This window comes from Podarcis cretensis (genome assembly GCF_951804945.1).
Source record: "Podarcis cretensis genome assembly, chromosome: 16".
Lineage (NCBI taxonomy): Eukaryota > Metazoa > Chordata > Lepidosauria > Squamata > Lacertidae > Podarcis > Podarcis cretensis.
This window is the reverse complement of record NC_137186.1, coordinates 30,811,835-30,835,511: the sequence shown is the minus strand read 5'-3', so window position 1 is coordinate 30,835,511 and position 23,677 is coordinate 30,811,835. Positions and strand designations below refer to the sequence as shown.

At 43.2% G+C, this 23,677-nt stretch overlaps 1 protein-coding gene and 1 pseudogene across 2 annotated transcripts; both read right to left on the bottom strand.

The window, feature by feature from the left end:
• Window positions 1–327: 327 nt before the first annotated feature.
• On the bottom strand, window positions 328–841 carry LOC307205204 (small nuclear ribonucleoprotein E pseudogene; annotated as a pseudogene). The gene is made up of 2 exons: window positions 808–841; window positions 328–656 (listed from the first exon to the last, which is right to left on the bottom strand). The product of its transcript is annotated as a small nuclear ribonucleoprotein E pseudogene (transcript).
• TOP3B (DNA topoisomerase III beta) lies at window positions 837–23,606 on the bottom strand. The gene is made up of 17 exons (XM_079956581.1): window positions 23,487–23,606; window positions 20,934–21,065; window positions 19,448–19,554; window positions 19,226–19,300; window positions 18,135–18,331; window positions 17,258–17,414; window positions 15,320–15,433; window positions 13,827–13,917; window positions 12,855–13,009; window positions 12,134–12,239; window positions 10,374–10,520; window positions 7,781–7,954; window positions 6,154–6,282; window positions 4,781–4,930; window positions 4,569–4,669; window positions 3,881–4,082; window positions 837–1,352 (listed from the first exon to the last, which is right to left on the bottom strand). Exons 1-17 carry the CDS (start codon window positions 23,554–23,556, stop codon window positions 871–873), a joined length of 2,589 nt encoding a protein of 862 aa, XP_079812707.1. The 5' UTR covers window positions 23,557–23,606; the 3' UTR covers window positions 837–870.
• Window positions 23,607–23,677: the final 71 nt, after the last annotated feature.

The following is a 23,677-nucleotide window of genomic DNA, read 5'->3' as shown; positions in this document are numbered from 1 at the left end:
TCTGTTTTGAAATCCCCAATCTATCAGTTTCATTTGATTACCTTTGCATTGAGGTATAAAACCTCCTCTGCCCATTTTCTCAACATCCTGCACAAATTTTATAGACCTCTTACCATGTTCCTTCTCCCTAATTTTTTTTTTTTTACTAACAAAAAGTTTTATTTATAAAGGACTACAATTCAACACCAAAGTTATTGAGAATTATGCAAGCACAAATTAAGTAACTGGCTTCATTCTTCACTCTTCAGACACTAATGGTAGAATTGGGAGTGATAAACCACTGCATATATTCTTCTATAGGTTTAAAGATTAAACTAATAAGCAAAACAGACTCAATAGCCATTTCTAGTTAGAAACACTCTGTAGAAGAGGAATATTGTCTCCTTTTAACATGATTCGACTCAGCTGTTTCCTTGATTTTGTCTTGGAGTGAAACTCCTCAGCATCATCCAGAACCAAGTTCATACATTCATCAAATCCAATAATACAGCCTTCTATCCTCATGTTCACCTGTTCATACAGCCACACCTGAATTCTGGACCTATTCTGTAGGTATCTGAAAATGAGGTTGATGGGCTGCACTATCACTTTCTGCACCTTCTGGCCTTGGCCATGGCCAGCAGCTGGGCTGCGAATGACTCCCAACAGGATGAGCCCTACTTAGGCAGAACGGGGCAGCCAACGGCCACCTCCTCTCCCTCCTCGCCTTATCCCTCACACCTCCTTTCTCCCCAAATGAAAACTCCCCAACTGTTATAGTCTTTCCTGTTACAGGTGCAACACAAAGACATGCTCTACAGTGCTTACGAGGTGCTGGCAAAGTAAACTGCGACACAGACATTGTATGGCATTTTATTGCTCAGTGGGTCATTATACAAAATAAGCAGCCAGAGCAGCCATCTTGTCTTTGGGTTTCCTCGGATTCGGCCTCCCTCCAGGCCTCCTGCCTTTTCCTCTTCCCCGGCCCTGCCGTTTCCCCTGCCCTCCGCGATGCATGGGGTGCTTCATCGCCGCATGCTTCAGTTCAACCAGGTCTTGGAAGACGGGGTCGCAGAACACGCAGCCAGAGTGCTGCGTCTCATTGCCAGGAAGGGGGGACTTGGCTTTATTGAAATCCACGTCCACCAGTGCGGCGTCACACGACTCGCAGGTCTCGGCCGACACCCGTACCTTGTGGGCGTTTTCAAAGAAGTGCACGACCACGTTGCATTTGTTGCAGGCCATCTTCCACTTGGGCCCCGAGGTTGGGTCAAGCACCAGGACCCCGTTCTCACACTCCACGCACTGCCCGATTCCAAGCATGTTCAGGGAGTGCTGGCACGTGGGGTGGGTGCATTCATTACAGCCCATTCCTGGAGGAAAAGGAGTGACAAAGACTGTGAGGGACCTTTGCAGCTCACATCCTTGCCCCTTCTGTATGAGAGAGGGGAAATAACTGCACCCAGAGTTCTGCAAAACAACTCTTACCCAATAATTTGTTCCAGTTACAGATAGGTAGCCGTGTTGGTCTGCCATAGTCAAAACAAAATAAAAAAATTCCTTCCAGTAGCACCTTAAAGACCAACTAAGTTAGTTCTTGGTATGAGCTTTCGTGTGCATGCACACTTCTTCAGATACACTGAAACAGAAGTCACCAGACCCTTCTATATAGTGAGAAGGTGGGGAGGGGTATTACTCAGAAGGGTGGTGGGATTGGGTGATTGGCAGATAGCTGTGATGAGCCTGTTGACGACTCTTAACGACTGCAATAGGTCTTACAGGAAAAAGCAAGGGGTGAGAAGCTTCGCTGCTGAATTGCAACTTATTACCAAACTTAAAACCATGGAGAGACCTGGTCTGAACAAAGACATTGGATTCTTATCTCATTATACATGACAAAGACATTTTTCACCTTCTCACCCCTTGCTTTTTCCTGTAAGACCTATTGCAGTCGTTAAGAGTCGTCAACAGGCTCATCACAGCTATCTGCCAATCACCCAATCCCACCACCCTTCTGAGTAATACCCCTCCCCACCTTCTCACTATATAGAAGGGTCTGGTGACTTCTGTTTCAGTGTATCTGAAGAAGTGTGCATGCACACGAAAGCTCATACCAAGAACTAACTTAGTTGGTCTTTAAGGTGCTACTGGAACCAATAATTTGTGTAACCTAACCTTTCAAATTCCAAATTACGCGAGTTAGGCAGCTCTGAAAGCTTACACATGCTTTGCATCTTTATTCTCATTGTACAAGCTGGATTTCTCACTTTCTCTCTCTATAATAAAAACCTAAGGATGTCATCATGTAGCTCCAATAGTAGGGTTTGTAGGGCAACATTGTAATCCTGGATTTTGGGGTAGAGGAGCAAAAGTGAAGGCAGGTTGCACAACTGCAGTGGCCGTGGCATGGGAAGGAGAAGGGAGGCCACTGAGAGGCAAAAAGTGGTGGTTTTAAATAAAGGGAGAAGTTTGAGTAAAGTACTATGGAATATTTGAGGGCTCTGCATTCTCCATCTCTCATGTGAGGCAGCTGAGAGTGGAAGAGGGAGAAGTGAGAGTATAGCAAGAAGGGAGAGATGCTAAAAGGAAAAGAAGTGGATGTTTTAAACAGCCTCAGAGGTTTGAATAAAGTGGGGGTAGAGTAACACCGAGAGGAAGCTATGACAGTTTTAAACAACAGCAGAAGTTTGAGAAAAGTAGGGATGGAGTGCCTCTGAGAGGACGGGTGGTGAGAGATGTTGTCCAGAGTGAATGTGTGGACTGGATTCTGAGGACTGGGTGGATGTGTGTGGAGGACACTATTTGCCCCCCTAGTCCAAGGTTCCCCAACCCTGCATTAGAGCATATATTCTGTGGTTTGTGATGCACTTATGGCCATATAAATGCCTAAAAGCCCGGTGTATGAGATGAAGATCAATCATGGCTGGATTTAGCATTCTTCTACAGGGAGGAAAGAGTGTTTTCGTCTGCCCAGCAAGTAGAAAACAGATCACACTTTATGGACAGCAGAGTCCATCTAAGCTTTCGTTTACTAACTGTGGAAAATCTTTTTAAAATCCCTACAGATTTGACTCATGAGAATGCTCCTAAGCGGTTAATTCCTATAAGTGAAACTGTACTCTCAGAAGCATATATACATATAGATTTGGTTGTAAGTTGCTTTGGTGTGCCTTGGGCAAGATAAAGCAACTAACTAAATAACTAACTAAATAATAACAAAAGTCAGAAATCTAATAGTAGTAGTAGTATATGCCCTTGACTGACTTACAAGTAAACATAAAGGTAAAGGTAAAGGTACCCCTGCCCGTACGGGCCAGTCTTGACAGACTCTGGGGTTGTGCGCCCATCTCACTTAAGAGGCCAGGGGCCAGCGCTGTCCGGAGACACTTCCGGGTCACGTGGCCAGCGTGACATCGCTGCTCTGGCGAGCCAGAGCCGCACACGGAAACGCCGTTTACCTTCCCGCTGGTAAGCGGTCCCTATTTATCTACTTGCACCCGGAGGTGCTTTCGAACTGCTAGGTTGGCAGGCGCTGGGACCGAGCAGCGGGAGCGCACCCCGCCGCAGGGATTCGAACCGCCGACCTTTCGATCGGCAAGCCCTAGGCGCTGAGGCTTTAACCCACAGCGCCACCTGCGTCCCTTACAAGTAAACATATGTATACACAATTCTGATACAATTTTAAGCATAGGGGTGACTTGCGGCCACATTCCCTTTAGTTAAATTCTGGTCATCAGTAGTGATCCTAAGACCCAAAATATGGTTTTTCAAGTATGTTCTCTAGAGCTGTCAGAATGAAACCTGCAGCAGTTTCTTCTTAAAACATTGTGAAAGACTATTATTTAAAAACGTGTCACAAAAAGGACCAAGCCGATGTATCTTTCACTGTAGAAAATCTAACCTTTTTTCATGTCCCTGAAAGGGGGATGGTTGTAACAGTAAGGACACAGCGGGTAGCTCTTCCCTCTCGACCCAGAGGACCACAGCACCAGTTCAAAGTCATCCAGTGGGCATCGCAACTCTTTGTAGAGTTTGATGACCCCATTCTGAGGAAGGCTGTAGGTCTCGTCGCAGTGAGAGCAGTGCAGACGGCTCGGCTTTGCCTACAAAGATTTAAGGAAAACACATTAAGAAAGATGATGGCTTTTCCTCTTGTCATCTTACTCAAAAGATCTCTTCATTTGGCAAGGGGTAAAGCCTAAATCAAATGTCATTGACCTTGCAGGTCTCACCTGCTGCTTACAAAATCCTGTTATCGAGTATTTTGCCTTGAGACTGCTTTTGAAAAGTTTCTGGGCAGTTCAGCTGTTCCAGAATGCAGGGGGTAGAGCGTTGATACCTATTTATCTACTTGCACTTTGACGTGCTTTTGAACTGCTAGGTTGGCAGCAGCTGGGACAGAGCAGCGGGAGCTCACCCTGTTGCGAGGATTCGAACCACCGATCTTCCGATCAGCAAGCCCTAGGCTCTGTGGTTTAGACCACAGTGCCACCCACGTCCCAACATACATACATTAAATTTAACAACATACATACAAAACACTGCCCCCCGCAACTCTGACTCTTGAATAAATTTAAATTCTAGATTACCTGAATATACTTCATAAAACGATGGCATTTTCCACAGCGGGAAAGGGGCTTGCCTGTGGCAGCGAGCGGTGAGAAGGACACTTCCATCAATTCATCCATGCCTGCCACAAAAAAAAAAATAACAAGTCACAGAAATGTCAACTGTATGCTCTGTTTGCTTCCTGATTTCAACACGCATGGGTAAATAGATTTGAGAGTGGAAAAACCCTTACCGGCAATTGAATCAACAAAGTAGTGAAACTTCCTTTTGAAGATATCCAGGGTGTGCTCTAGGACCTGGTGATAATTTGCTTTACCTTGGGCGATAAGGTTGAGTTGTTTCTCTACAGCGCTGCGGATTGTGGGGAGAATGAGCTCTGCATCTAAGAGCAAAACCGGAGGTAGAACAAATATTCAAGCTGGGTGTACAGAGAGGTCAGTCTGCCAGGATCTTCCCTGCTATGAGCCCAATTCAAATAATCTGTGCAAAAGCATACTGTTCCCTGGGGGCAATTCTCGTTTATTGTGCAGGAGATGTCGGTGGACTGCACCGAATGTCTAAAAGCATTTGCTAACACTTGTATCCATGTTCAGACATGTTTGCATCTGATGGACTATATCCCCCAGCAATGTTATTATGTAGAGAGGTTTTTTAAACGGCATTTTAAAAATAAACTTTTCCTTTGGCTGGACTCTTGTCCCTATACAGGGGCAGACCTTGGTGATATGGCACCCTATGCGAGGCTAAAATTTGGCACCCTCTCCAGCCCTCTCCCCGCCTTCCCAAAGCCAGGTAAGAAGTGCCAGGCTTTGTGAAGGAGGCATGAGAGTCCTATAATAATAGTAGTAGCAGTACTACTACTACTACTACTAGTAGCGGTAATAATAATAATAATAATAATAATAATAATAATAATTATTATTATTATTATTATTATTATTATTATTATTTATTACTTACACCCTGCCCATCTGGCCGGGCCTCCCCAGTCACTCTGGATGGCTCCCAGCAGAATATTAAAAACACGTTAAAATATCAAACATTAAAAACTTCCCTAAACAGGGCTGCCTTCAGATGTCTCCTAAAAGTCAGATAGTTGTATATTTCCTTGACATCTGATAGGAGGGCGTTCCACAGGGTGGGCGCCATCACCGAGAAGGCCCTCTGTCTGGTTCCCTGTAACTTTGCTTCTCGCAGCAAGGGAACTACCAGAAGGACCTCAGAGCTGGACCTCAGTGTCCGGGCTGATGGGAGTGGAGACGCTCCTTCAGGTATACTGGGCTGAGGCCGTTTAGGGCTTTAAAGGTCAGCACCAACACTTTGAATTGTGCTCAGAAACGTACTGGGAGTCAATGTAGGTCTTTCAGGACTGGTGTTATATGGTCTCGGCAGCCACTCCCAGTCACCAGTCTAGCTGCCGCATTCTGGATCCTAGAGCCCTCATGCCTCTTTCTCAAAGGTGGACAAGAGCTTTGCAGATTTTGAGAAGGTGTCCTCCTTGGCTGCATGAGAACTGGTGGCACTGCCCTACAACTGCCTCGGCACTATGGAAGCTAGGATCTCCAGAGTTGTGAAAATTGTACAGAAAAGCAGCCACAAACCAACCTATTTTATAGTAGCCGTGCACGAGAACAATGCCCAGGTTTGTAGGTTTCAGTCTGCGGCCGCTCTCTACCGTCACATAGTTGCGCTGGCAGATGTTGTTGATATGCACTGGAATGCTGGCATCCGTTCCTGATAGCAGTGATGATAATAACACCACTTAGCATTTGTAGTGCACTTTAAAAGAGTTCAAAGTAGCTCATGTGCATTATCAAGATGTAACCCTGTAAGGTTAATATTAAATAATATTACAGTGGTACCTCAGGTTAAGTACTTAATTCGTTCCAGGGGTCCGTTCTTAACCTGAAACTGTTCTTAATCTGAAGCACCACTTTGGCTAATGGGGCCTCCTGCTGCTGCTGCACCTCCGGAGCACGATTTCTGTTCTCATCCTGAAGCAAAGTTCTTAACCTGAAGCACTATTTCTGGGTTAGCGGAGTCTGTAACCTGAAGCGTATGTAACCTGAGGTACCACTGTATTATCTCCCATATTGCAAGGAGACAGAGAGAGAGCGGTTTGCCTAAGACCACCAAGTGAGTTCATAGCAGAGGCAACATTCAAACCGGTGACTTGATCTGTAGCTCACAGTGCATTCCTATAGATAGCCATTCTGAAGTTCCACTGAACTTCTAAGTAAAGTGTGCAAAGGATTGCAGCCTCAATCTCTTTATCCACTTTTTATCTGTTGTTCTATTCCCTCAGACTTTCCAAGTTCCAAAACGGAAGGCTGCATGTCCATTCCTTCTTTGTGTATACACACCACTTTTCTAAATATTTGCTCTCCTTTGGCGCACGAGTTCAAGTCTCCTGCTCCTTAAAAGAAAAAGTGGCTGTGTAGACACAAAGCAGTGGCCAAAATAAGAGGGAAAGCTTTTACAAAACAGTAACAAAAACTCGACAATCGAAGAAATGAAGTGGTCGCAAACACAAAGCTGGGGATTTTGAGTTCAGAGTTCTCGTTCCTGAACACCAAATTACGTTTTAACGTACAGTGGTACCTCGGGTTACATATGCTTCAGGTTACATACACTTCAGGTTACAGACTCTGCTAACCCAGAAATAGTGCCTCGGGTTAAGAACTTTGCTTCAGATTGAGATCGTGCTCTGGTGGCGCAGCAGCAGCAGGAGGCCCCATTAGCTAAAGTGGTGCTTCAGGTTAAGAACAGTTTCAGCTTAAGTACGGACCTCCAGAACGAATTAAGTACGTAACCCAAGGCACCACTGTACTGCGTTCTATATCCCTCGTTAAAAATACCAAGTTTAATTCCTCCTGGAGTCATCTCCCACAAGATAATGCCCCACAGCTTTATGGTAAGTTTGCTTTTTAATGGCTGTCATGAAGTTCATTTCAGTGGGTCTGAAAACCTGGGGTGACTAGCACCCTAAGTCTGCCGCTTTGAACCACCATTTTGCACATGACTCCAGATGAACCTCAGGATTTTAGGAAAAAGAAAAAAAAGAAAAAAAGTATATTATGTGAGCATGATATTAGTATTCCAACACAGACATCTTCCACACTTTCCACCACAGAGCAAGACTGCCACCACCAACGGCATTTTGCCAATATTTGAAGAAACGCCAGTTCATTATTAGATGAAAGAAAGTGATCTGTTCCCTTCCGTTTCCTACCAATGCCATGTTTTTCCATCAGAGTAATGAGCTCTGCTTCAGTCAGATAGTCAGGAGGATTAGTTTGTTTCTCCAGCAGCTGAACTTCACTGATAGGGAAGACTGTGCCTCTCTCACAGATGGGGAGACTCTCTTCTGGCGGAATGCTCTGCCAGGGCATAATCTCAGTGAAACCTGTAGCAAAGTTAAAATTCTGATTAATCAGGATTGTTGCTTTCTAAAAATTCCACATCTCAACCGGCCTCTGGCTAGAGGTTAACTGGTTGGTTCCCATCTGGCTCTGACATCAGACAGACCCCCAGTTAAGTACGTTTTGAAAACCCAGTGAGATGTATTCGATCATACAGTCGTACCTTGGTTTTCAAACAGCTTAGTTCCCAAACGTTTTGGCTCCCAAACATTGCAAACCCGGAAGTGACTGTTACGGTTTGCGAACTATTTTTAGAAGTCAAACATCTAACGGGGCTTCCTCGGATTCTGATTGGCTGCAGGAGCTTCCTGCAGCCAATCATAAGCTGTGATTTGGTTTCTGAACCTTTTGGAAGTCAAATGGACTTCCAGAATGGATTCTGTTCGACTTCCAAGGTATGGCTGTAACACCAATTTTGGGCAAGAAAGTATTAAATGTTATCTTCTAATACAGGGGGACAAGTATGCAAAGATGGTACATGGTGTCTGTAAAGACTCCAGTGGTGTTTGTTGATGTTGTTTTTTTTTAAAAAAAACTTGTATACCAAAGATACTAGAAAGTCTCACTGACTTCATTTTCCAAAGGCACAGAAACTCAATCAATCAATCATTTATTGTACTAGACTAAAAGCCATTACAAATCCAGTTACAAAACCAGCAAATCCAATAAAACCTATTTTAAAAGATCCAGAAATAAGCAACCATTTACAATAAATCAAACTAATGAGTCCCCTGCACAATTTACAGATTTGTCTTTTATGTGACTAGCACAAAGACTTTTAGTGGCTTTTGCAAATACAGTGGTGCCCCGCAAGACGAATGCCTCGCAAGATGAAAAACTTGCTAGACGAAAGAGTTTTCCGTTTTTTGAGTCGTTCCGCAAGACAAATTTCCCTATGGGCTTGCTTCGCAAGACGAAATGTCTTGCGAGTTTGTTTCCTTTTTCTTAAAGCCGCTAAGCCGTTAATAGCCACTAAGCCGCTAATAGCTGCTAAGCCGTTAATAGCCGCTAAGCCGCTAATAGCCGTGCTTCGCAAGACGAAGAGACTCGCGGAACGGATTAATTTCGTCTTGCGAGGCACCACTGTAACTGTTTTATATGTGACAAGCAGTCAGATAATAGCCAACATATTTTCACTTTAGGGTTCTGTCCCTGTAGCGGTGCCAATATCTGTTCCAAAAATCTCTTTCTGGGATTTTCATAGAGCTGACAATGGAGTATGTAATGGGGAAGATCTTCTACTTCATCTACCCCACAAAAACAGTATCTTAAATGCCTTGGAACTTTCCTGTATCTTCCATCTAAGACGGGTGCGGGCATTGTTTGAGAGCTGTAAAAGCAGTTCTCAGGGAGGCAAAGGTAAGTGTCTGCAAATATTGGGTTCTGGTGCGGTTAGATTTCAGCAAATGGTACCAATGGGAGAATTTTGAGATATAGATTGAAGATAAGTCTTGCTCATTAGCTCAGAAACTTTACCCAACAAAATAACCCATGCAGCAGAAATACTAAGTGATATATAAATTTACACACAGAGGTGATATCGTAACTTATAAAGGTAAAACCAGTGGTTCTCAACAACCCTATAGGGAGGCTAGCGTGATATTTGGTCTTACATACTTTCTGTGTTGTAGGAGTGCAAATATCCAGAGTGTGGGGTCAGGTGGGATTACTATGAGGAATTATAAAATATGCATCAAGCCATTGTGTCCATGATGAATGCATTGTGTTGACTGAGTTTGATACGTTGACAATAATTTCTGATCAAATCCCACAACCCTCTGCATCTCTGGCCATTTCCTCTACTGTCCATTTCTCTTGCTTGACAAGTCACACACACAGCCCAGTTGCTTTGCCAGGCATGCATCTTGGGCCATAAAGATAGTGGGCAAGTTTCTTTGATGTAGCTTTTCTGATATGTTAATCTTAGGATGTTAATCTTAGGGCCAGGAAACAGGTCTCACCTGAAGCTGATAATGATCGCTGTCTTCCTGGCCATCCTTCTTATCATGTGTATTGATTGTTTATGACCTCAGGGGTTGCCAAATGCACTCCTTTGTAGTTCTGTTTTGTTTACCCCAGAAATATGTGTGCTTAATTAGTTTTGGTAGTTTAACTTTGTCCCCACGTGGGGTTTGTTGAAATGCTCAGAAGAAATCTGATTGGTTCTTATGAACACTCATCTTTTGTGAATAAGGGAGAGACTATTATATGCACCCTTCCCAGAGTCTTGCTGGTTCAAGCCTCTGTGTGCATTCTTATTAATCAGAGTTTAATCCTTCCTTTACTTTGGGAACGCCTCACAGTGTGAGCAATAAACACAAATGCACAGAAGGATTAAAAATATGACTGAATTGAGTAATATATGGAGAATGAGACATGAACATTCCTTTACTCCTTCCTTACCTGGTGAAATAACAGTCTTTCCTATACAGGTAAAACGTTCAGGACCAATGCTGCAAGCAATGGTGGTTTGGAGGTATTTGCAGTCAGCACTGACAGTGGCAATGAAATGCCTTGTAATGTATTCATATAATCTCCATCCATCACCACCTAGAAATACAGATATTTTTCACTCCAGTTTGCAAACCACTTTAGAAGAACAGGAGGAAAGGCAAATTCTAAAGGGGGGGGGAGAGATACTAACTTATTCATGTACATTTCTTTAAATCCTTATGCCTCCATATCCATTATGATTCTGCGCCAAAATAAGTTTAACAGCACAATCCCAACAATGTCTACTCAGAAGTAAGTCCTAAAGAATTCAGTGGGGCATACTCCTAAGTCACTGAGGTTAAGATTCCCACTTAATTTCCCCCTTTCACTAAGGAAGGTTCACTCTCAATACCAATCTTTCATTTTTATGGCTTCTCAGTTAAGATGTAAGAAACACAGGGTTGTCTTATATTGAGTCAGGCTAATGGTTCATGTACCCAGTGGTGTCAACGCTGACTGACAGAATGGGCTCTCAAGGGTTTTAAAGAGTCTTTCTCAGCCAAATCAGGACACGGCAGGGATTGAACTTGGAATATTCTGCATGCAAAATAGGTTGCTTTAGCAGGAAGGAATACAAGTGAGACCAACGATGACTGCTTAAGTTCTAGAAAAAGGAGAAGATAAAGTCCCCACCAGAGAAGAATGGCAGATCAAGTTGATGGGATTATGCTGAAATGGCCAAAATGACCAGGAGAATCTGAAATCAGGAAGACCAACATTTTAATAAGGATTGGGGGAAATTTATAACTTATCTTAAAAACCATTACAAACAGTTAAAATTGTTAGTAGGATTGTAATATCACCTGTAGTCTAATGGTGAATTTTGGACACAATGGAGAGGTAAAAGATTTGGATTATCATAAAGGATGCAAGAGGAAATGATTAGTCAAAGAGATTCCTTGGAATCTTATTTTTTATGTTGTAAATTGGATAATGTGACTGTAAAATTTTAATTTGGAAAACAAAATAAATAATTTTTTTAAAAAAAGTTCTAGAAAAAGGACTGCTTTACCATTTTAAAAGGTACTATCTTAACTCTGGGGACATGGGTGGTGTTGTGGTCTAAACCACAGAGCCTAGGGCTTGCCGATCAGAAGGTTGACGGTCCGAATCCCCGCGACAGGGTGAGCTCCCGTTGCTCAGTCCCTGCTCCTCCCAACCTAGCAGTTCGAAAGCACGCCAGCGCAAGTAGATAAATAGGTACCGCTCCAGCAGGAAGCTAAATGGCATTTCCATGTGCTGCTCTGGTTCATCAGAACCGGCTTAGTCATGCTGGCAACATGACCTGGAAGCTGTCTGCGGACAAACGCCGGCTCCCTGGGCCTATAGAGCAAGATGAAAGCGCAACCCCCGAGTCATCTGTGACTGGACCTTATAGTCAGGGGTACCTTTAACTTTACCTTAACTTTCAGTGTGTAGCCCAAATAATTGAGACTAACAACTGGCGTCATTCACGCTCATAAACATACTAAAAAAAAGTATTTGAGAGAAAATTTAAGCCTTACGAATAACTGCTAAGAAAAATACTTTCAAGTCAACTTTACTGTATTATGAGGCCATGCCCTCCCCTTCCCCCAGGTAAATAACTGCTTGCAGGCCCAGCAATTTCCACGAGGTCTAAAAAATGGTAACCAGCCTTTAGATATTTAGACTTCTGAATAATCAGTCACCTAGTTCTGCTTCTGTGGCAGTTCTCATTGGTGTTATTGGGGGATGGTCACCAGCATCATGACCCTTCCTTGGTTTGTTAATACCTTCTGACAGTAATGCTTTTACCTAGGGGGGAAACCAAAAGAAAGCATATGTACGTTATGAACACAGATTTTTATTCATGACCATAATCGGTCTAAGGTTTGGTGATCTTCCACTCATTTCGGTGGGAAACATTTAAGCATCTGCTTTAAAAAAAAACCTCACTGAAAGCAATGGTATTTAGGAGAGCTCAACTGTGGCTGCATCATGCCCTTTATATTTCTCATTACAGTGGTGCCCCGCAAGACGAACGCCTCGCAAGACGGAAAACCCGCTAGACGAAAGGGTTTTCCGTTTTGGAGGCGCTTCGCAAAACGAATTTCCCTATGGGCTTGCTTCGCAAGACGAAAATGTCTTGCGAGTTCCTGCGGGTTTTCCCCCCTTTCCCCCCCTTTCCCTAAGCCGCTAAGCCGCTTATCAGCTGATCCGCTAAGCCGCTAAAAGCCGCTAATAGCGCTAATCCGTCAATGGGCTTGCTTTGCAAGACAAAAAAAACGCTAGATGAAGAGAATCACAGAACGGATTCTTTTCATCTTGCGAGGCACCACTGTATTTGCGTAGCAGTTTGCAAAAGGTGCCATTTTCTTCACAATGCTTTTTCAAATAAATAGAAGCTATATATATATATAAACAACTTACTGTTTCAGCCCAGTAAGGATTATTAGCTTGCTGCCTCAAAGAGCCCTTCAGATCAAAGTTCTCTGGATAGTGCGTAGTTTCTGTTCGAGGATAACTGATATAGCCTTGTGTATAAAGCCGTTCAGCTATTTGCATGGCATGCTGTGGTCCCATTCCTAGAAACAAAATATTTACATATTTTTTTTAATCAAAAAGTCAATTATCTTATTTAATAACCAAATGTTTAGAGTCACAAGACTTTTTCCAGATTTAATCTTTTTCACAATTCGGAAAGGTCCGTATAGTAAAGGCTATGGTTTTCCCAGTTAGTGATGTATGGAAGTGACAGCTGGACCATAAAGAAGGCTGATTGCCGAAGAATTGATGCTTTTGAATTATGGTGCGGGAGGAGACTCTTGAGAGTCCCATGGACTGCAAAAAGATCAAACCTCTCCATTCTGAAGGAAATCAGCCCTGAGTGCTCACTGGAAGGACAGATTGTGAAGCTGAGGCTCCAATACTTTGGCCACCTCATGAGAAGAGAAGACTCCCTGGAAAAGACCCTGATGTTGGGAAAGGTGGAGGGCACAAGGAGAAGGGGACGACAGAGGACAAGATAGTTGGACAGTGTTCTCGAAGATACCAACATGAGTTTGATCAAACTGCGGGAGGCAGTGGAAGACAGGAGTGCCTGGTGTACTCTGGTCCATGGGGTCACGAAGAGTCGGACACGACTAAATGACTAAACAACAACAACAACAACAATTCGGAATGTAGAGAGCAGCCCCATACCAGATAAGATTACTTGTCCAGTTGGCCAAGTGCTGTCTGTTCCAACTGGAACTCACTCTCCAAAGTCTCCGGTTAGCATCAGGCATCAGGTGCTGTGAGAGACTGAACCCGGGATTTTCTGCAGGCAAAGCACTGCGGCAATGGCCCAAGTCTCTGAGCTGTGAGCTAAACAAGATGGATACCACTGGACCACATACTTACCCAATGCAGAGCTGGCAACTCTTAACATCTCTACAGTATTCAGAGCCAGAGGTCTCTGCTTAGCCTTCTCCTTCTTACTCACAGACTCGATCTACAACACAGAAATAAGTCCCTTGGTGAGATATGAGGGGGAAGCAGAAGGGAAAGCCAACCAATAACATGGTCCTATACATGCCTACTCATTAGGTGCAATTAGGCTTACTTTCAGGCACATTGGTAAAGAATTGTGAGCTAAATTTCTCTCTCACCAATTTAGTATGGAGATGAGGAAGCTAGCAACATGTTTCTATTGTACAGTTGTACCTCGGAAGTCGAACAGAATCCATTCCGGAAGTCCGCTCGACTTCCAAAGCGCGGCTTCTGATTGGCTGCAGGAAGCTCCTGCAGCCAATCAGAAGCCGTGGAAGCCCCGTCGGACATTCAGCTTCTGAAAGAACATTCGAAAACCAGAACACTCACTTCCAGTTTTTGATCATTTGGGAGCCAAAATGTTTGACTCCCAAGGCGTTCGGGAGCCAAGGTACAATACAGTGGTACCTCGGATTACATACACTTCAGGTTACATACGCTTCAGGTTAAAGATTCCGCTAACCCAGAAATATTACCTCGGGTTAAGAACTTTGCTTCAGGATGAGAACAGAAATCGTGCTCTGGCAGCGTGGCAGCAGCAGTTTCAGGTTAAGAACAGACCTCCAGAACGAATTAAGTACTTAACCCGAGGTACCACTGTACTTTTAGTTCCAACACTTTAGGTACCATACAGTAACTGAAAACAGTTTGCCAGGAGTTGCCAAAGTGGTGCCTGCGGATGCTAGTGTGCATGTTAAAGGTCTCGGTAAATGTCCCCAGCAAAATCCACAATGCACAGACGACTGTTTGCTCTTCCTGAGCAATTCCTCTCCTACATTTAACACACCCTCTTAAACATGCCCACATTTCATTGGATGCCAGGATAAGACACCCTCCTTCTTTTATATTCTGTGAGCGAGATCTCTGGCCTCCAGAGGTTGGAGACCCTGATACACCATGAGAGAAGATGCAAGGAATTAGTTGAACTTTTAACACTGAAACAACAGGAGTTCTGAAACCAGAATTCAGCCCGTGTACAACGTTCTCAGGATGCGGATGGCGCTGTGAGTTAAACCACAGAGTCTAGGACTTGCCGATCAGAAGGTCTGCGGTTCGAATCCCCGCGACGAGGTGAGCTCCCATTGTTTGGTCCCTGCTCCTGCCAACCTAGCAGTTTGAAATCACGTCAAAGTGCAAGTAGATAAATAGGTACCGCGTCGGCGGGAAGGTAATCGGCATTTCCGTGCGCTGCTCTGGTTCGCCAGAAGCGGCTTAGTCATGCTAGCCACATGACCCGGAAGCTGTACGCCGGCTCCCTCGGCCAATAAAGCGAGATGAGCGTCATTACCCCAGAGTTGGCCACGACTGAACCTAATGGTCAGGGGTCCCTTTACCTTTACTTTACAACGTTCTCATAGCCTTACCTTCGCTTCTTTCGCAACCTTTGTTATGTTTAGGAACATCTGAGCAATTTCCCTGTCAAACACCCTCACTCTGTCCCACTCGAGTGTCAGACAGCAGTCTTTTTCATGGCTAACCTGGCAGGAAGAAAATAAACAGAAAAGCTAAAGTATTTTCCATTCTTCTCCAGCAGTAACCTGTTCTGTAACTGACATAACGGAAAAGCCAAAATGAACCACTGAGGTGGCTTATTCTAAGATGCTGCCCTTAGCAGCACGCTGTGACATGCCAAACTCCCAAGACTAACAGCAGACAAAACTAGTTTGTGAAGGCACACTACCAAGACAAAGATCCAGTTTTCAATTTAATTCATTCACTAGAGTTGTACACTGCTTTCCTGCCAAGGCGGCCTACAATTTGTTTGTGATTCATGATACAGCCCCTTTGAAACCAATGAATTTGTTCTTTCATTTCTTCTTCTTTTTCTAATAATAATAATAATAATAATAATAAATTTATTCCCCAGCCACTCTGGGCTGCTCCCAAAAGAATATCAAAAACACAATACAGCAATGAACATTAAAAACTTCCCTAAACAGGGCTGCCTTCAGATATCTTCTAAAAGTCAGGTGGTTGTTTATTTCCTTGACATCTGGTGGGAGGGCATTCCACAGGGCGGGCGCCACTACTGAGAAAGCCCTCTGCCTGGTTCCCTGTAACTTGGCTTCTCGCAGTGAGGGAACCGCCAGAAGGCCCTTGGTGCTGGACCTTGGCATCTAGGCAGAACGATGGGGGTGGAGATGCTCCTTCAGGTATACAGGACCGAGACTGTCCTGTATTTAAGTCACAAACCCATTTGCAACTATCTCAGTTAAAGAGAGATTTGCTTGTTACACTTCAAAATTCAAATTTTCTGAAAAGTGGGAAGAACTGAGGAGACATAAGAAACTGCATTGCTGCTGCAACTTAGGCAAGAAGGAGTCAAAACTGTTTGCGTTTAGTTTCCATCCCAGCCGCCAGCATCACTGCTTCAAGGCCTAAGTCAAAAAGCCTGTTAAAAGAGTCCCAGTCTATGGGGACGAAAGCATCCCGCTAGACGAAAGGGTTTTCCGTTTTGGAGGCGCTTCGCAAAACGAATTTCCCTATGGGCTTGCTTCGCAAGACGAAAATGTCTTGCGAGTTCCTGCGGGGTTTTTCCCCTTTTCCCCCCCTTTTCCTAAGCCCTAAGCCGCTTATCAGCTGATCCGCTAAAAGCCGCTAAACCGCTAATAGAGCTAATTCGCTAAGCTGTCAATGGGCTTGCTTCGCAAGACGAAAAAACCGCTATACGAAGAGCCTCACGGAACGGATTAATTTCGTCTTGCGAGGCACCACTGTACTCTGTATTGTCTCAGCATTCCTGTGCTTCCCCACTTCTATGGTGGCTGCACTGTAACGCCCTTTACTTCAGGTGTGCAGAACCAGATGTAGCCTAACTACAACTCCCATCAGCCACAGCAAGCGTGGCCAGTGGTTAGGGATGATGGGGGTTGTTGTTCAGTAACCTCGGGATGGCCAAAGGTTCCTTACAGCTACTTTAGCTGACCTTATATCTAACCTGAAGCATATTCCATGAAAAGACGGTCCACTTTAAAGGCTTGTATTGAACCATGGATTTGTGCTAGCCGAGTTCTTCTGTAAGGTGGAACACCTGGCTGTCACCAGTTCCTCAAGGTTTGGTGACCGTCTGGGTCAAAGATGGCATAGAAGGCTGCAGTTAGTAAAAACGGGTGACCCTGCCTTGTGATAATAGAAGCTACCACTGGATACAACTTGATCCTGTGAACTTTTAACACAATTCTGAAACCTGGACTAAGCTTTTCTTTTTTGCAATTAATATTAATAGCGTGGACAGGAGCAAATTCTTATTCAGTTATTATCACAATTAGTTTCAGGGAGACAGGAATCTCTATATCACTAACCTTGGCTTGCAACACCCAGTAATTTTCAGGCTTGAAAGACTGGATTTTATCATGTCGCTCCACACAAAACCCTAGAGTTGGCGTTTGACAGGGTCCGAAGGAGATTAGTGAGCTGTCTAAATTGCCGTATTTACCCTGGAAGTATTTTGTCTGAAACCTATGAGAAAGATAAAGAAATTAAGTTAAGCTATTAGTTTTCAATGCTGATAATGAAACCTATTTAACGCCAATGATCTACATATATCTAACATTTCAGGAAATATTGTTAGATCATGACCATCTAAAATGTGTTTCAGTGATCTCGCACGTAAATGTCACATGCAAAATTTACTGGATGTGATTCTTACATTTTATAATTTTAAAATGTGTCATTTTAAAACCACTTCTTTTTTTCGTGGCCATCATCTGCACAATGAATGACCCAGTTCACACATAAATGCTAAGCCAAACCATGGGTTAGCATGAACATATGAGTTCCCAGGGGAAAGAATGGTTGCTGCATTCCTCCCCCAGTCCAGCTACACTACTAAGGACTAAGCTATGGTTTGGTTTAGCATGCTCTCCAAACCCGAGTTTGTGGTATGCCTTACTCCAGACTATGAGCCTTAGTTCAGACAACATGCTGAACCAAACCAGGGCTTAGCCCCAGGTAGGGTGATGGCGACAGGACTGGGGGAGGACCACGCAGCTGTGACCCCTCCTCCAGGAACCCACACATTCACATGTCTGCCTTAAGTCATGGTTTGGCTTAGTGTTAAGTGCTAACTGAGTCAATAAATGGTATTGTGTGATTCTTTTTGAGTAACGTAGTGTGAAATAATCTTCCTTGTACATCAGGCATGAGGAAACTGTGGCACTCTGGATGCTGTGTGGATACCTTGTAAATGCACAGCCAATTCTCAGATCCAGCTCCTGGCGGGCATCTACTGACAAAGCCTCATTGTGGTTAGGTTCCCCTAAGTTGTTCATGGCATTGCAAATGTCTGTGTCCGTAATAGAACTGAACTTGGCTCTGTACACAGTCCTTTCACTGCCACGAGGTTTATTCATAACAGGAACGGTAGCATCCAGGACCTATGAGATGAAACCAGAGAATGCTTCTTAATTAAAGTAAAAACGCTGTAAATTAGACACATCTACTCTCAATTGCCTATGAAGTCAATAGGTACACCTTAGGAACATTTCCTCTGCAAGCACCACGGAAACAAATGGGAGTTGTTCAAGATCATGACTGTGAGTCTTTCATTGATTTCAATGAAGCTTGCGCAACAGAAGTTCCTGAGAGAGGTGCATCCAGAAATTTAGGTCTTTTATCACAGAAAACCAATCCACTTTGTGGATTGTGGCGCCATTCTTCAAAATGCTGCTGTAGCATGAGAAAGGTCTTTGGAAAAATAGGGAGGCCAGGTCGTAACAAGAAATGTGAGTATCTTAGTCCTCCATTTCTACACTTTCAAGTCTAGAGGGAAGTCTGGCAGAATTCACACAACAACCCTTTCACATTTACCGGTTTCAACATAGGTTTTAGCAGATTTCTGGACTGGAAAAATGCTTTGCCCATTTATTTCTCTATGAGCTAAGAAACCCAGTTACAAATCAGGGAATCCCTGGATCCAATTTCATCTGCAATGAATTCACTCAAGCAACTTTTGCCAACATAGTCTTAGCCTCCCCATCTGTAGTAGGGAGATAATAATACTGATTTAAGGAGTACAATGGACCAATTTATATGCCATAATAAACCATGGTTTACTGTCAATGCAGAGACATTGGGGCATACCATTATCAGTAAAATATAAAAATGAATATTGTTTATATGAATTCACAACAGACAGGATACCTGCCAGTTTTCTGGATTAGAAGACCTGATTTTTTCTACAAACTATAAAAGAAACTGTTTAAATCCATAGATACCAACGAAAATGTTGCAGTTAAATAATGAATATAAATTGGGCACAGGAATCCTACCTCAAAACAGATGTTTTCACCTTCCTTGTCACAGTCCAACCACAGAACAATACAGTCACAACCTCTCCCTTCCACCTAAAATACACATGGTCCAGTTAGTGTAAAGAAGGCAGGTGTGTCGCAGGGTATCATACAACAAGATAAATAAATGTGCATGGTTCAAAGACAAATGCAATGCTTGTTTTTTTAAAAACAAAACAAAACTCTCAGAACAGCAAATACCTGTAAGAATTTCACCATGTTCAGTTTGGGATTCGCTTCTTTCTTTTCTGTAGGGGCCTTACTGAAAAGTTCAGCTGGGTCCACTTTATCCCAGTTGTTGTACTTTCCTGAGAAAGGCAACAGAATGAAATACAGGTCTCATTATCTTCAAAGCCTTTTTGTGGCTATCTACCTTAGATAGATAGACCATAAAGAAGGCTGATCGCTGAAGAATTGATGCTTTTGAATTATGGTGCTGGAAGAGACTCTTGAGAGTCCAGTGGACTGCAAGAAGTTCAAACCTCTCCATTCTTAAGGAAATCAGCCCTGAGTGCTCACTGGAAGGACAGATCCTGAAGCTGAGGCTCCAAGACTTTGGCCACCTCATGAGAAGAGAAGACTCCCTGGAAAAGACCCTGATGTTGGGAAAGATGGAGGGCACAAGGAGAAGGGGACGACAGAGGACGAGATGGTTGGACAGTGTTCTCGAAGCTACGAACATGAGTCTGACCAAACTGCGGGAGGCAGTGGAAGACAGGAGTGCCTGGCGTGCTCTGGTCCATGGGGTCACGAAGAGTCGGACACGACTAAACGACTAAACAACAACAACAACCTTAGAGCAGGAGTAGGCAATTTCCAGAAATTTCTGCAAGAGATCGGTTTGGACCTCTGGCGTGCACAACTTTATCCCTCCCTGGCAGCTCTCTGGATAGGGAGAAGGTTAAGAGGAAAAATATGGGAATGGTTCCACACACCATCGGCATGTGGCCCCCAACTGCTTACCCCCAAGGGAAAGTGGCCCTCAAAAGAATAAATGGTCTTAGAGGATGATGCTTATGTAGTTCAGAGGTACGTGTATTTTTTATCTGACAAGTACAAAAGATCACTCTGGCAACCAGTAATATTCTCTGAAGCAGGTATATAAAAGGTGATATCTCAGGTAACATTGTCTACTTTTGCCTTCCAATCTAAGGGTTGATTCTCACACAATGCCCCAGTGGAAACACCAAGGCAAAACCACGGTCTGATTGTTGGGGTTGTGCCTCCATCTCGCACACTCCTTCTTGCCCTTGCATATCCTCAATTCCCTCTATCGCACCCTGGTTAACACTAACTATAGTGTGTTTTGACATCTGAACTGGGCAAACAGTAGTTACTGCCATCCTTATTTGCCTCCAAACAAGGTTTTTTGTTTGTTTGTTTTAAAAAGAAAGAACTTTGTTCATACTGTGGTTTCTAATTCTGGTCTGGAGGCAAACTATGATTTATACTGCTTTAGTAATGTACTGATCCTTGAGAAACTGCTGAAAGTTTTTAGCAAGCTGAACCTCTGAACTGGATGCGCACCCTAAACGCCAGTAGTATGCTGGCTTTTTTCAGAAAGTGTCAGGGTTCGGCTTCCTAAACGTTTCAGTTAGCTCTGCAGAAATTCCTGCCTACTTTCTTTGGTCTCAAATAACAACAGTACCAAATAAAAGTGTGAAGTAGTCAACAGGTGATGCTATACCTATAAAATCCAGTGTCATCACATGGCCGCAGACAGATGTCATCTTGAAACGGGCACTTTGTCCTATGAATGATCCAGTGTATTCATGCACTGAACATGCCCCATTCAGCCCTTTGCGAGAGGACATATTTCCTACAAGAAGAAGACAAGCTAATGGTAACAGTAGATATTAAGAATGTCTCATGTTACATTTTTTTTTGAACAGAGATTAATCTTGTCCTGGGAATAAAAGAAGGCAAGCATCGTTTAGGAAAAATAAATTACAGTTGCATTTGGACCACTTAATCACTATAGGAGGGAGGACGTATTTGGATGTAGTAAATTAGACGGTCATCCAGTCCAAAGTCCAAAGTCCTAATTTTCACTAAGAGTCGAAAAACCTATAACTGGAGAATAGACGGAAAAGCCATTGACCAAGTCTTTAAATTTCAATACTTGGGAGTCCTTCTCCAACACAACATGGGCTGGAAGGTCCATCTTGCATATGTATTAAATAGAGCTAAAGCCCTTTCCTTTGCGCTACTACGTTTTTTTCTTTTCAGATGGGGCTTTCCATATTCCATCAGTGTTAAAAGTTTTCAAGGCAAAGGTGATTGCAACAATAGCATATGCAATTCCAATGTGGGGGTCTTTTGTAAATCTAACCCAATTGGAGGTAATCCAAAACCAGCTTCTAAGAAGGTTGCTAAAATTACCCAGGTGTGTAGGCAATACTGCTATACGACTCGAACTAAATGTTACATCTCTAGAAACCACATTATGGAAATGCATCCTCTGTTACTGGTTGGCATTATGGCATAAACTTCCAAATCTCCACTTGATACAGTGTCTCTGGAGAGATGACTTCCCTAGCCCTTGGGCAAAAATAATACATGGGAAACTTGTGTCCTTAGGACTATCTCCATCTGAATTACTAAAATTGGATTTAATTTCTGCCAAGAGAATTATAACTCACAAATTAGAGGAGATGGATTTACAATTTAATATTGCGACAGGTGGTGGCACCTGTTCGCCGATAAACCTTGGCTTAACACCTCCAACGAAACTTCCATCTTATTTAACTACCTTATCTGTGGTGATGCACAGGTATGCCATTATAAAGGCTAGATTTAATGTTTTCCCATCAAATGTGTTGGGTAACAGACTCTCCAACGGACAGATCTCACTCCTCTGTGACTGTAAAAGTGGATCTATAGAATCGTTATATCATATAATCTTCTGTTGTCCATTACATTCGGCTTCACGGTCCAAGTTTCTGGCCCCATATTTATCGAGAATTGCTGACAGACCTCAGGAAGCCCAAATAATATACTTATTAAACGACGAAGACACAAGTAGATCCCTTGCAGTCGCTAGATACCTGATTAATGTCTTATTTCAAAAGAGGAGAAATGGATCACTGTATGACTCTGACAGCTTAGCTAAACTTAAGAACCATCAATAAGTGCCAGAACTAAGACGCATATCTCCCAAAATCTGAGGGATTTGAATTGCGGTTTACATAGAGGGAGTTTATTGTGTATAGTGTTTACTTAATTGAAGTAAAATTGGTTTTATATGGGTGTTTTAACTTGGATTTTATACTGTTTAAATTGTATTATTTATGGATAAATTTTGATGTATTGTTTTCGATATGGGCCAATGGCCGTAATAAATCAAACTAGACGGTCATCCAGTATTTCATTTTCCATTTTAATAGGGTGATCCATGGGTGGCAACCCAAATCCAAGTATTCCTGGAGAAAGCTGATCTCCGGGATCAATTCCTGTCACACTTCAGAACAGAAACTGCTTTGGAGGCCCTGGTGGATTATCTAGGACAGGATTTCCCAAACTTGGGCCTTCAGCTGATTTTGGACTACAATTCCCATCATCCCCGACCACTGGGCCTGGCTAGTTACGGATGATGGGAGTTGTAGTCCAAAATCAGCTGAAGGCCCAAATCTGGGAAACTTTCAATAGGAATGGAAGGAAGACAACACTACAAGTTTTCTTACTTCCTTAGGTTGGTAGTGGAGAATGTGAGGCTCTCCAGATGTTGTAGGACTCCAATTCCCATCAGAATGGCCAATGCTTAGGGATGATGGGAGTTGTAGTCCAGCAACATTTGCCCAGGCCCTGATCCAATACAATAACCTCCCATTTTACAAGCATTTGACGTGCAATTTCAATCATACGCAGTTGAAGGTGAGCTGTTTGAAAGTGTGCAGGTCGAGTCCCAAGCAAGGCAGAGAGCTATACACAATTTTTGTGTATGTGCATAACCCTCGGAACTGAACTCCCAAATAAAATGAGGGATTACTGTATCCTGTTTCTAAGCAGGAAGCTCACAAGCAGGACATAAAGTCTGCAGCCCTGCTTCACTTTCATCCTTTCTGATTTTCAAAGGAATACCACTTTTGAACCTGCTTTAGCTATTATGAATTCAATGGGGATTTACTCCCAAGTTGTGTGAATGGGATCCCAGACCAAATTGATTTAAATGCTACTACAAAAATACTGTCAAAACAACAAGCAAGAGTTTTAAAGAAAAAGGATCTAGATCCCTCCTAACCTCTTGAAAGGATTTTGGCTATGGACTGAGCCAGAGAAGGCTTCTCTGCTACCATAAGAACTGTCTTCATCTTCTGCAGGTAGTGAAAAGGATAATCAAATCTCAAGAAAATTCTGTCTTGTCAACCTAAAGAGAGAAAACAAATCCTATTTATTACTTATTTGGACTGGTGACCTGGAGATTCAGTATTT